This window comes from Acanthochromis polyacanthus, chromosome 3 (assembly GCF_021347895.1).
Source record: "Acanthochromis polyacanthus isolate Apoly-LR-REF ecotype Palm Island chromosome 3, KAUST_Apoly_ChrSc, whole genome shotgun sequence".
Classification (NCBI taxonomy): Eukaryota; Metazoa; Chordata; class Actinopteri; family Pomacentridae; genus Acanthochromis; species Acanthochromis polyacanthus.
Genome location: NC_067115.1, coordinates 42800488 through 42815296, shown reverse-complemented (window position 1 = coordinate 42815296; position 14809 = coordinate 42800488). Strand labels below are relative to the sequence as shown.

Below are 14809 nucleotides of genomic sequence, written 5' to 3'. Positions count from 1 at the left end.
TGTGGAGCTGTGAGTGAGTCTCACATATTGCTCCGTAGGAGCTCCACTATTGTTCATTTTCTTTTCCAGAGGAGAAATAAAGGAGCCATTAAACACACTGTATTGAGATTAGCAAGGTATCTCCCATAAGTCTCAAGTATGACTCCCTCTAATTATCCTGTCTCACCTATTTCTCCTAGTGAATTTTAGGAGAAACATATGAGAAACCTTTAGACAAAATAGAAACTAAAATGAGGCTGACATGAGAATCTCAAATTTGTCTCCTGAGCTGTAGAAGAGCAAGCTTTGAGCAGTAAAATTTTCCTCTGGGTGTAGACTCAGGATCAACTTGATGTATCGAGCAGAAACCAAGACATCAGAATAACAACAGTCCCAGTAATGATGTAGACAATGCTCCAACATCAGAAAGACAGTGTGATAATAACAAGGCAAGAAAATCTGCAACATGCGAGGTCTGTGGAAAAGCTTTTAGGCATAAATCAAATTTAATCATACATCACAGAACCCACACAGGTGAGAAGCCGTATTCTTGTGAAACCTGTGGGAAAAGCTTCAGTCAACGGACCCATTTGACTGCCCACATGAGATGTCACACAGGTGAGAAGCCGTATGTTTGTAACACTTGTGGAAAAAGATTTTCTGATTCATCAGCACATAATAGGCACATGGCAGTTCACAAAATGGGAAAGCCATATTCTTGTGGAACCTGTGGAAAAACCTTCAGTCAACAGGGCTCTTTGACTGTCCACATGAGACTTCACACAGGTGAGAAGCCGTTTTCTTGTGACACATGTGGAAAAAGCTTCATTCAACGTTCCCATTTGACTGCTCAAATGAGATGTCACACAGCTGAGAAGCCATATGCTTGTGGAACCTGTGGAAAAAGCTTCAGCTGTAGTTATCGATTAAAAGCCCCCATGAGAATCCACACAGCTGAGAAGTCGTGATCCTGAAACATCTGTGGAAAACATAATGTCAGAACTAAGTTTGAAACAACATGGAAGAATTGGTACAGGTTAAAAGTAGATGTTTTAGATTTAAAGCACCTTTAGTCTGTTCTTCAACAACAATTGTGAGGAAGTATGTAAGCAATCCTTGATGATTAGACCAGATGGAGTCTGGACTGTGGTGGTGGTGGAGCAGACAGAAGAACCAAACTGAATGTCTGGATGGATATGGTATTGGTACAGACTGCTATATTTCTGCTATCATGACATCCTTCATCAGCAGAGCAGTGATTGGAGATATTGTGAAGCTGTTTGGAACATTTTCACATCCTGCTGAGAGAACATGGCTGTTCAGGTGTGAACATACTGCTGGAATTTACTCAGCTTGAGTTCTGCCGTCTTTCAAGTAAAAGGAGGCAACGAGATACAGAGACATTGTGACAGTAGGACACAACAGAGTGTGTCACTGCAGCAGAGGAGCTCTGGATGTGAAATAAAGTTGTAAGAAAACATGTGCAGCTCCAAGACTGCTACATAAAATGTTTTGAATGTTTTCAAACAGATGAACATGTACAAATTGTTTTATAATGAATGTAACATTGAAGAGCCCCAGCAAGAATATCTCTGAGTCGGATATCAAAGACATATGGAGTTAGAACAGTCTCATAATTCACAAATGCACACAGAAGAATTCGCAAATGTAAACTGCAATCCACAAATGCACACAGAAGAATTCACACATGTGAACTGGGATTCACAAACGTAAACTGCAATCCACAAATAAATTAAGAAAGTTCACAAATGTATTTCTGCATTCACAAACTGCTTTTGTGTGTGAATCTTTTTTGAGACTGCTCTGCCGTCAGCTCAATCCACAAATCCAGTCTTAGCTTTCATACCTTTTATTTATTTATTGATGTATTTATTTTTTACTATTTTTTATTTTTTATTTATTTATTTGTTTTACTATTTTAGTCCCTCGTTTCTCCAGTGTTTCCTCCTGGGGGCCTACCACACCTGGAGTTGATTCTGGTCCACTGATGGGGGTGCTGGCCCGTGGATGGCCCTGGCCCGGGTGGCTGGAGAGTTTTACACCTTCGTGTGGAGCCTCCTGTCTGCCTGGGCTGGGGTGGTCCTTGTGTCGGCTCCCCTGCAGTCATGGTCCATGACTCCACTCGGTGTGTGTGGCCCCCAAAGGTAGCTTCTTCCTCACTTCGGATTTCGGTGCCCAGCCATGTCTCCGCTATATCTCCTTACTGACAGATGGTGTATGTTGGTGTGTGTATGTTCGTATGTTTGTGTGTGTGGGTCTGTATGTCTGTTCGTATGTCTACGTATGTGTGTGAATGTATATGTGATTACGTATCTGTGTGTATATTTGTTGGGGGGTGTAAGGTTTCGGGTTTTTCACAGTGTTTTGTATTGTGTTGTTTTTGTTTTTATCCTCTGTGAGGCACTTTGTGTTACTCGACTGTATGAAAAGTGCCATATAAATAAAGTTGATTTGAAATGCATTTTTTTCAACACGGAAGTTTCTGTAGCCAATCAGATGTCTCCCTCCTTTCAGCCAATCACAAAAACTCACCCCACGTGGGGGTGGGTGTACTGTTCAGCCAATCATATGAACGCGTCCGCACAGCGTTATACTTGACCGTGTCATTGGGCTGAAGAGTGAAGCTGCCTGTCGGAGAGACCATGGCGTCTGATGGGGACAATAGACCCTTTATTTGTTTACAAACATTGTGACGTTTTTTGTGGGCGGGGCTTATGCTGGAAGCAAAAGCTGAGCGAGAAGTCAAGCGGGACTGGGAGTATATAGTTTGTGCTGGGAGTTTGCAGCGCAAACTCGAGCATTTTTAACCTGTTAAACTTCAGTGTCCCGCCGGCGGTACACTTACTAATTTGCATAGGAATTTAAAGAATGTCCGAAGGCTGCAAACGCGATTATATAAACACTATACGCCGATGGAAAGCTTAGATTCTCATGAATCCGCCGGTATAAACCCCTTTCAGATGCGATTACCACAGCGGATAATATAAACCCATTTGTCCGACAAACAACGAATATCCATCCATCCTTTCTCTGTACACGGCTTTAACGTACACAGCGCGACTGATATTTCCGGGTTCATTATTACACACAGATGAAAATATTCCACAAAAAACGGCCATAATCCAACCTTGGACATCCAGACGACACAAGCCAGTAAACTATTTTTTCCAAAACATGTCTTGAAGTCGGTATAAAATCCACGAATCAGTCGTTTTCAAGGAAATGCACCTTGCGATGCTCGTCCAATATGCCCTGTATTTCTCGTCATATTTAACGGGTTATTGTTTTTGATTGTATTTTTTTTGTGTGTCTTGTTGTGTCCTTATGGTGTGTGTATTTGGACCCAGTGTCTGGAATAAAGCTGAACTGAATTGAATTGAATTGAATATTTTTTATTTACAAATCGAATATTAGCGATTTTTTGTACTGAAAATGGCTGGAATTGACTGCAGCCAATCGTATCTGTCCAGTCTTTTCGCCTCAGTGCATTTAACCACAACTGTCTTCATTCCCTCTGAGCACGAGTGTTCGGTGGAATCCGATAAAACTTTAATTTGCGTTCGCCAATGTAATTCCTCCTATTCTGGCATCCAAAAACACAGCAGGACGAGATTTTAGAAAAGTTGATAGAGCCTAGTCTCTGTCACATTGAGACTAGGCTCAATGTGACATTGATCCTGACATTAACCGTGGCATCTCGCCTAAACAGCGGTAAAAGTACTGGTATTAACCGTGGCATGTTCCCTAAACAGTGGCATTAACCGTGGTATCTCTGCTGGCATCTCCAGAGGCCACTGGAAATGCCGCTGCGGCAGTGGCATCTCGCCCAAACAGTGGCATTAACCGTGGCATCCGGCACGGTGCCACAAAAAGTGTCACTGCTCGCTGCCAGTGCCACAAATCGGACCTGCTGTCTCTCCAGAGACGATCAGCTGCAGTCAATTCCAGCCATTTTCAGTACAAAAAATCGCTAATATTCTATTTGTAAATAAAAAAATATGACGAGAAATACAGGGCATATTGGATGCGCATCGCGAGGTGCATTTCCTTGAAAACGACCGATTCGTGGATTATATACCGACTTCAAGACATGTTTTGGAAAAATAGTTTACTGGCTTGTGTCGTCTGGATGTCCAAGGTTGGATTATGGCCGTTTTCTGTGGAATATTTTCATCTGTGTGTAATAATGAACCCGGAAATGTGAGTCGCGCTGTGTACGTTAAAGCCGTGTACAGAGAAAGGATGGATGGATATTCGTTGTTTGTCAGACAAATGTGTTTATATTACCCGCTGTGGTAATCGCATCTGAAAGTGGTTTATACCGGTGGATTCATGAGAATCTAAGCTTTCCATCGGCATATAATGTTTATATAATCGCGTTTGCAGCCTTCGGACATTCTTTAAATTCCTATGCAAATTAGTAGGTGTACCGCCGGCGGGACACTGAAGTTTAACAGGTTAAAAATGCTCGAGTTTGCGCTGCAAACTCCCAGCGCAAACTATATACTCCCAGTCCCGCTTGACTTCTCGCTCAGCTTTTGCTTCCAGCATAAGCCCCGCCCACAAAAAACGTCACAATGTTTGTAAACAAATAAAGGGTCTATTGTCCCCATCAGACGCCATGGTCTCTCCGACGGGCAGCTTCACTCTTCAGCCCAATGACACGGTCAAGTATAACGCTGTGCGGACGCGTTCATATGATTGGCTGAACAGTACACCCACCCCCACGTGGGCTGAGTTTTTGTGATTGGCTGAAAGGAGGGAGACATCTGATTGGCTACAGAAACTTCCGTGTTGAAAAAAATGCATTTGTGGATCGAGCTGACGGCAGAGCAGTCTCAAAAAAGATTCACACACAAAAGCAGTTTGTGAATGCAGAAATACATTTGTGAACTTTCTTAATTTATTTGTGGATTGCAGTTTACGTTTGTGAATCCCAGTTCACATGTGTGAATTCTTCTGTGTGCATTTGTGGATTGCAGTTTACATTTGCGAATTCTTCTGTGTGCATTTGTGAATTATGAGACTGTTCTAACTCCATAAAGACAGAACCAATTCAATTTTATTTATATAGCGCCAATTACAGTGAAATTGTCTCAAGATGCTATACAGAACCCATATGCCTGAACCCCCAGAGGAGCCCAAAGGCAACAGTGGCAAAAAAAACACCCTTTTAACAGGAATAAAACCTTGAGCAGAACCCGGCTCTTTATGTGGGGGAACCATCTGCTGCTGGTCGGGCGGGTTGAGAGGGACAGAGGAGGTAGAGAGGGCTAAAGAGGGGTAGAGACGGGGAGGGGAACAGGGAACATAAAACACACAATTTGATACATGCATGATAAGACAGACGATACAAAGTAGAAGCTAACATTGAAACTGATTCATAGTTTACTCTTATGATTTACAACTCTGGCAATAAATGTAATATATATATAGCTGGTAGGAAATTCAAAAACATGTAGAAGAGCATATCAAGTATAGTGAGGGTGATGCAGAGTAGACTGGTGGAAATGAGCAGCTGGAAGCAGTGGGCTGGAGGAAGGTCAACAGCAGCATCCCACAGTGGACATGATGGAGACTGGACCAGTTGGTGGGACAGCAACCACAGATCTGAAGCGTCCAGGTCTGGGACCAGGGACATTCGGAGGAAGGACACAGGGAGAAACAGAGTTAGTGTAATGCAATAATGGTATATATATTAAATATAAAGATAGATAGAGAAGGGCTCAGTGCGTCAGGAGAGGTCCCCCAGCAGCCTAGGCCTATAGCAGCAGAACTAGGGGCAGAACTAAGTGACGTCCCAGAGGAAGCCAGATGTGCCAATGAAGACAGCAGCTCAGGGTCACCCAGTCAGGCCTAAATATAAGCCTTGTCAAAAAGGAAGGTTTTAACCAAAAATCTATTTTACATGAAGAAACAACCTGTCATGCATCACACACTTTGTGAATGCCTCTGTTTTTGCTTCCTCAGAGGGTAGAAAGACTGTATTTAATGAGTGGACACCATTCGTTTCTATACCATTGTTCATGCTGTAACTGTTTTCTTTCTTTGAGTAGAGGTTTATTATCACTATTATTGCTGCTAAAGGTACTGCATAGGTGTAAACATTTCTTGTTTTGCAAGAGATAATACTTCTATAGCCTAATAAAGTACCAGAAATGTGCAGAAATGAACTTGAAATGCATTTTTGAAGGGAAACAACAGTGTACTGTATACTGTACAATGGAATGTAAAACTACAAAACTCAACTACCAGATACGAGCATTCTCTCATTTTTTGAATCATTGCTCCCACCCGAAAGATGCATAACCTACATCAATCATAAGTAAAAAAAATAACAGATTCAAGCAAAATATTACGAACATATTAAGCTCTAATTAAAACATGGAGGACAGAATGCAACTGTATTTGTTACACGTGCAGCACACAGTATTTGTTTTACAGTCCTTCTTGTTCCTCCTGGATGATTGAAAAAAAATCTGATCTCTGACCTGCTGGGTACTGAAACCTGAAAACTGCCCTCATGGCTTCAGCAAAGAGAGAACTGGTGGTGTTGTCATCTGCAGCACCTTTCTAGCCTCTGAACACATTCTCCGTTAGTAAGCGATGCTTTCAAGAAATGTTTCATTTGTTTGAAATTGGTAAAACTTGAGATTTGTTGTGGATGGTTGATGTGGCACCTGCACAAGAAAGTTTTAGTTTTTGTGAGATCAATCAGTAGCACACTCTCAGTTTCTGTGGGGTTGTGTGGGGTCATGGATAGGTAATGATGCACCTGTCCTTAGTTTATCTGAGATCAATCAGTCGCACGCATCATCTAAGTTTTTCATTTTGTGCATGTTTGTGCACACGCACGTGTGTGTCTGTGTGTGCCGTTGTGGTTGTAGAAGTGTTTGTGATGCGGATGTGTGTTTTAGTCCTATGTGACTGATTTTTAACTGCCGGGTAAAAAATGACCTGAAGACAGTCTTTGTACCCTGGTGGTGTACAGCTTTGATGAAAATGAGGCCGCACCCGGGCTCTTCTCTTTTTTCATCTGATTGTGACACAGCTCGCATCGCTTCACTCTCATTGTCATGTCACACTCCTTTGCATAGTGTCCCTGCTCATTACACACATGACACCAGAATTCCCATTCAGACATTCATACACACGTGGACAAAATTGTTGGTACCCCTCAGTTAAAGAAGGAAAAACCCACAATTCTCACTGAAATCACTTGAAACTCACAAAAGTAACAATAAATAAAAATTATTGAAAATTAAATAATCAAAATCAGCCATCACTTTTGAATTGTTGATTAACATAATTATTTAAAAAAACAAACTAATGAAATAGGGCTGGACAAAAATGATGGTACCCATAACTTAATATTTTGTTGCACAACCTTTTGAGGCAATCACTGCAATTAAACGATTTCTGTATTTGTCAATGAGCGTTCTGCAGCTGTCAAACAGGTATTTTGGCCCACTCCTCATGAGCAAACAGCTCCAGTTGTCTCAGGTTTGATGGGTGTCTTCTCCAAATGGCATGTTTCAGCTCCTTCCACATATGTTCAATGGGATTCAGATCTGGGCTCATAGAAGGCCACTTTAGAATAGTCCAAGGCTTTTCTCTCAGCCATTCTTGGGTGTTTTTGGCTGTGTGTTTTGGATCGTTGTCCTGTTGGAAGACCCATGACCTGCGACTGAGACCAAGCTTTCTGACACTAGGCAGCACATTTCTCTCCAGAATGCCTTGATAGTCTTCAGATTTCATCGTACCTTGCACACTTTCAAGACACCCTGTGCCAGATGCAGCAAAGCAGCCCCAAAACATTACTGAGCCTCCTCCATGTTTCACCGTAGGGACAGTGTTCTTTTCTTCGTATGCTTGGTTTTTGAGTCTCTGAACATAGAGTTGATGTGCCTTACCAAAAAGCTCCAGTTTGGTCTCATCTGTCCAAAGGACATTCTCCCAGAAGCTTTGTGGCTTGTCAACATGCATTTTTGCAAATTCCAGTCTGGCTTTTTTATGAGTTTTTTTCAGCAGTGGTGTCCTCCTTGGTCGTCTCCCATGAAGTCCACTTTGGCTCAAACAACGACGAATGGTGCGATCTGACACTGATGTACCTTGGCCTTGGAGTTCACCTTTAATTTCTTTGGAGGTTGCTCTGGGCTCTTTGGATACAATTCCAACGATCCGTCTCTTCAATTTGTCATCAATTTTCCTCTTGCGGCCACGTCCAGGGAGGTTGGCTACTGTCCCGTGGGTCTTGAACTTCTGAATAATATGAGCCACTGTTGTCACAGGAACTTCAAGCTGTTTAGAGATGGTCTTATAGCCTTTACCTTTAAGATGTTTGTCTATCATTTTTTTTCGGATGTCCTGGGACAATTCTCTCCTTCGCTTTCTATTGTCCATGTTCAGTGTGGTACACACCTTTTCACCAAACAGCAGGGTGACTACTTGTCTCCCTTTAAATAGGCAGACTGACTGATTATGAGTTTGGAAACACCTGTGATGTCAATTAAATGACACACCTGAGTTAATCATGTCACTCTGGTCAAATAGTTTTCAATCTTTTATAGAGGTACCATCATTTTTGTCCAGGCCTGTTTCATTAGTTTGCTTTTTTAAATAATTATGTTAATCAACAATTCAAAAGTAATGGCTGTTTTTGATTATTTAATTTTCAATAAATTTTTATTTATTGTTACTTTTGTGAGTTTCAAGTGATTTCAGTGACAATTGTGGGTTTTTCCTTCTTTAACTGAGGGATACCAACAATTTTGTCCACGTGTGTACATTCCCATTACTGAAGGATGTGGCCCTGCTGTATACACAGTCTGCAGACTTTCACCTGCCTATCGTGGATTACATGGACATACTCGGAGTATGTTACGTTCATAAACTTCGCTGAATATGGTAGCGACTGAACATAGTCAGTGAATTTTACCTTGACATACAGTCACCTCCAAAAGTATTGGAACAGCAAGTTCAATTCCATTGTTTTTGTTGTATACTGAAGACATTTGGATTTCAGATAAAAGATGAATATGACACAAAAGTTCAGAATTCCAGCTTTTAATTCGTGGTTTTTGCATCAAGATGTGTTGAACAACCCAGGAAAGATGACCTTTTCTTTGAACCCACCCACTTTTCAAGTGAGCAAAAGTATTGGAACATGTGACTGATGGGTGTTTCTAGTTGCCCAGGTGTTGCCTTTCATTAAATAGAGACATCAAATAGTTCTTGTTTTTGGCTTTGGGTTTCACCTGTGAAAACTGCATTTTCTGTGAAGCAAACATGAAGACCAGAGAGCTGTCTATGGGAGAAAAGCAAACCATTTTGAAGCTGAGAGAAGAGGGAAAATCGATCAGAGCTATTGCACAAACATTGGGCATAGCCACTACAACAATTTGGAATGTTCTGGAAAAAAAAACTACTGGTGTACTGAGCAACAAACATCGAACAGGTCGGCCCAGGGTAACAACAGCAGTTGATGACAGAAACACTGTGAGAGCTGTGAAGAAAAACCCAAAAACAACAGTCACTGACATCACTGCCAACCTCCACAGGGCAGGGGTGAAAGTGTCACAATCCACTGTTCGAAGAAGACTTGGAGAGAAGGAATATAGAGGCCATACCACAAGATGCAAACCACTCATCAGCAAAAGGAATCGGAAGGCCAGATTGGATTTTGCAAAGAAGTACAGAGATCAGCCACAAAAGTTTTGGAACAAAGTTTTATGGACTGATGAGACCAAGATTAACCTCTATCAAAGTGATGGAAAGGCCAAAGTATGGAGAAAGAAAGGATCTGCTTATGATCCAAAACATAAAAGCTCATGTGTGAAACATGGTGGAGGTAGTGTCATGGCTTGGGCTTGCATAGCTGCTTCTGGAACGGGCTCACTAGTCTTTATTGATGATGTAACTCATGATGGTAGTAGCAGAATGAATTCTGATGACTACAAAACCATTTTGTCTGGCAATTTACAGAAAAATGCCACCAAACTAATCGGGAGAAGCTTCATCATGCAACAAGACAATGACCCAAAGGACACTGCCAACACAACAAAGGACTTCATCAGGGGGAAAAGTGAAAGGTCTTGGACTGGCCAAGTCAATCACTGGACATTAACCCAATAGAACATGCATTTTACCTCCTGAAAAGAGACTGAAGGGAGAAACCCCCCAGAAACAAACAAGAACTGAAAGAGGCTGCAGTAAAGGCCTGGAACAGCATTTCTAATGAAGAATGCAACAGCCTGGTGAAGTCAATGGGTCGCAGGCTCGATACAGTTATTGCAAGTAAGGGTTATGCCACCAAATATTAAATGTTATTCGCTTTAAGTTAATTTAATAATGTCTGTTCCAATACTTTTGCTCACTTGAAAAGTGAGTGGGTTCAAAGAAAAGGTGCTCTGTCCTGGGTTGTTTAACACATCTAGATGTAAATACCACGAAATAAAAGCTGGAATTCTGAACTTTTGTGTCCTATTCATCTTTTTATCTGAAACCCAAATGTCTTCAGTATACAACAAAAACAAAGGAATTGAACTTGCTGTTCCAATACTTTTGGAGGTGACTGTACCTTGTGCCATCAGCGATATTTGTACCAGGCCACATCCTCCTCTATATGGGTGAAACCACTGTCACCTCCTGGCCAATCAGCTTTTCAATGATTTCATCATCTGTGATGTAAAGTGGCAGCGTGAGGAACGATAATGCCAGCTCATCTTTATTAAGTTCTTTAGCCATTACAGCTGTTGTCCCGATCTGGAAACCATCCAGCAGCCTCTTGAATTCTGCTTCACTGGTCATTGTGATCTCAGCTTCTTGTTTTTCGGCATCAGTGTCCATTCGTCCTTTTCCTTTCTTTGTGGTCTTTTCCGTCATCATGGTCTTTGCCGTGTTGTCCGTCCTGCCCGTCACCATTTTGCCAGATGATGAGTCCTCACCCGAAATCATCAAAACAAAAAGAAGTCAAAGACGAAACCCCCAAACAGTGTTTCCACTGTTGGGGGTTGTAAAAAAACACAGCTGAAATTTCAAAAACGATCTCAAAATCCCACACCAACACTTTTCCCCACAGATTCAAACAAACTGTGCCTTCCACCCAAGTTTCTCTACCTTCCGTGTACCGACTCCGTGCATGCGCATTCAGGCTGGTGTGGCCATAAGCCACAGGGCGAGTGTCATACAAGCCTTTTATAGGTGACAGAACTGCACATGCTGTCTCTCATTGCACTTGTTGGACTTTTGTCAGCCGGTTTCTTCATTTTTTCATGGGGTGGGGGGGCGGGGCTGGCCAGACCACAACGGCCACGAGCGTTGGCAGCAACGTTAAGCTACACAATGTCCTTTGTAGTGTGGCACCAAGCTGTCAAAAGTGAACTTGTTGGTTGAAGAGCAGTGCTTGGGGGCAGTAAACCTTCAATATTGCAAATACTTGAACATGAAGTGGTACTCCTTGGGAATACATGTTGAAAAAACCATTGCAGCCACGCTTGTCTTGATAGTTTAATTGGAATGTTGCTTTCCATTTGGCGTCAAGGGCACTTGAGTTGACATTCTTGCTGTAGGTGGCGCTGTCTGCTTCTGCTGAGGAACAAGAGGGTCTCAATGTGCTGGCCCGGTTGTGAGAGTGGAGCTTCACGGCTGCAGGCACAGACTGCTGGATGAGGACAGAAAAAGCTTACAGCACCTGGTATTCCCAGGCGGTCTCCCATCCAAGTACTAACCAGGCCCGACGCTGCCCACAGGGCAAACGTCACACAAGCCTTTTATAGGTGACAGGCCTGAGAACTTTCCTATTTTCACCCTCGTATGACACAGGAAGCCATTTTAATGTTCCAATATCTCCAGAAATAAAACTCCCACAGCCCTGAAATTTGGTGTGGACACAGACGGAAGAGTTTCCAGAGGATCAAAAATAAACAAATAACTCCAGCAGCAGCAAAATTTACAGTTATCACACCTTGAAAATGGTATATATATATATATATATATATATATATATGGATGGATCCATATTTTCTACTAAAAATTCAGACTTTGTTCGATGTTTCACCAACTTTAGAGGCTCTAACATCAGTGGAATTTAATATGTGGCAATTATGGTAAGATAGAGTTGAATATTTTTGTAATTTTGGCATGAAATCTGTCCAACATGACATAAAATTGTCCAAAATTACCACAAGTTTGTCCAAATTGACTTGAGACCTTCCAACAAAGACTTGAAGCTGAACTTAACAATACTAAATATTCATTGGCGCTTAAAACTGATGGATGGATCTATATTTCCTACTGAAAATACAGACTTGGGTTGACATTTCACCAACTTTTGAGGGTCTAGCATCCTTAGAATTTGATGTTGTAGCAAGTATGGCAAGACAAAGTTCCAGATTTTTGATATTTTGGCATGAAATCCATCCAAGACGATTTAAAATTGTCCAGAATTACCACAAGATTGTTCAGAATAACTTCAGAACTATCCAGAAAGATTCAAAATTTGTCCATAATGACTTGAAACTTGGTCAAAATTACTCAAAATGCTCAAAACTGTCAAAAAGGAATATTTATTGACCCTTAAAAATCATAAGAAATGCAACATTTTCAAACAAGGGTGGTATTGTGGCCCCAGAAAATCCCTGTAAGAGTATATATATATGGATGAATCCATATTTTCTACTAAGAAAACAGACAGACTTTGACGTTTCATCGGCTCTAACATCAGTGGAATTTAATGTTGGCCAAACATGGCAAGACAATGTTCCATTTTTCTGACATGTGGAAATGGTGTCATGGTCTTGGACTGTGTGCTGTTTACTACCTGTTTTATTTTGACAGTTTGTTTCTCTTGTTGTTGACTTCCTGCCTCCATGTGTTTCCATTCTGGTTCGCCTGTGTCTCCCAGTTAGATCTCTGTGGATATAAAGTTTGCATTTGCCTTCGTTTTATACCAGTTTGTCCTGTTTTCTCACCTGTTGAGTCTTCTGTTCTCCTTCCTGGTCTCCATCCAGACTTTCCTTGTTTGCACCAAGTGCTCCAACCTTTAAAATATTTGGTTCTCTCACCAGTCATGTGTTTTTGCATTTGGATTAGTTGCTTTTTTGAGGCTTTTTTGGACTTCTTCACTTTCTATTTCCATTCTCTGCCTTTGTAACCCTACCAAGTGTGGTTTGAGTAAAGTTTAGTTTGTACTTTATGGATTTTGCTCATTTCATTTGGACACTCTTGTCAGTTGTTCTTTGTTAGATACACCTTGGTGTTTCAACCATAGTAATCCAGCTTGAGTTTGTAGCTAGTTCTTTTTGTAGTTAACTCAGCATGTTTGGCCAGTATTACCCCTCTTTTAATGCTGTTTTATTGATTTAGTAACAGCCAGAGCTTGGTTTTTCTTCACATTTTGGCCTCTTTTGCATTTAAATGACGGCAAAAAGCAATAAATAAGTTTGATAAATGAACAGCTGATGGTTTTATGTTGCTTCCCTGTAACACTGAGTCTAAACATATTTGTTTTTTAATGTGTGTCAAGGCGATAAGGTGGAGGTAATTGACTGTAAAATAGCATTTTTTTTCATTTATTTTACTGTATTCAAATCAAAGTGAAAGATTCAAGGTTCTTTATTGTCATACAAACACATGTATTTACATGAGATGGCACAAAATTACTAGTCTAGTCCCGGTTGTGAGCAACAGAAATAACTAAATTAAAATACGAAAAAATGGAAAAATAAGGGAAATTTCTTAATTATTTAAGATCTTTTGACACACTGCATCTACCGTTTGCATTTGTTACACTCAATAAAACAAAAAATAAAGTAGCTGTTATGCTCCGAAATGACGTGCACAGTAAGTAAGAAGTCTTGTTGTTGATAATAACCCCAAGTTTAGTTTCCAGTTTGGTCTACACACATTTCCCATCAATTTAAAGTGAAAACAGACCACTAATTAGGTCAAATCTAATTAAAAAATTATTTAAAGAGAGATTATATGAGCAAGACTCAAAAGATATCAGCTGTTGCTAATTTTTTTTGACTATATTTGATCAAAAACTCTTAATTTTTTTGTTCTGTCGCTGTCAGAATGTAATATTTTTATACAATTTTGCACATTTATTGGAGTTTTGACACTTAAACTTGACCATTAAACAAAAAAGTAAACAGTAGTTACACGCAGACTTGAACCCAAAGTGATTTAAAGACTTTCAGATTAATTCTTGCTAGAATTATGGAGGCTGTAACTGTTAATTCCAAAAAAGAATGTTTTTATTTGCATGTAATGAGTCCAAACCTTAAATCAGCTCACCTCCAGAGGCGTTTTGGCCTCAAACAACCAAACCTCTGAATGAATCATGAGATCCTGATGAATATTACAGAACTAATATGCATCACTGTCTTGCGTAATAATATTCATTATGACAAATAATCAAACAGGCTGCGAAGGGAATCCTAAAACAACCTCCCTGTTGTTTTCAGGATGCATCCAGGTGTCCAGTGATCTCATGAATACTCAATAAAGATAAAATAAAACCGCTGGTGACGGTTTAATTTGCTCATTATGCAGCTGGATGGCCTGTTAGCTTTACAAACGATGGATCCTCTATTAATCCCAGAGCACAATTCTAGTTACCATGAGGCTGTGATGTTGTTTTACAAGTCAAAAAAATGAAGAAAAAGCATCCAAAATCAACCCTAGGACATTTGAAATCTGCTGCTTATATATATATATATATATATATATATATATACACACACACACACATCTTCATCACACTTTTAGAAGAACACAACATTGATTTGAGTCACATCATATCAAA

General features: G+C 40.6%; 1 protein-coding gene across 2 annotated transcripts in view; it reads left to right on the top strand.

Moving 5' to 3' along the window:
• The first annotated feature begins 380 nt into the window (after positions 1-380).
• LOC110972432 (zinc finger protein 391-like) overlaps positions 381-14809 on the top strand; it is a 240306-nt gene continuing 225877 nt past the window's right edge. The window contains exon 1 of one of the 2 annotated variants that reach the window (XM_051945649.1): positions 381-597. In XM_051945649.1, coding sequence (XP_051801609.1) covers positions 582-597 — 16 coding nt within the window. In that variant the 5' untranslated portion in view covers positions 381-581. Of the gene's footprint in view, positions 598-1035; positions 1303-14809 lie in introns of those variants that run through there. The other variant, XM_051945650.1, reaches the window with a different exon arrangement.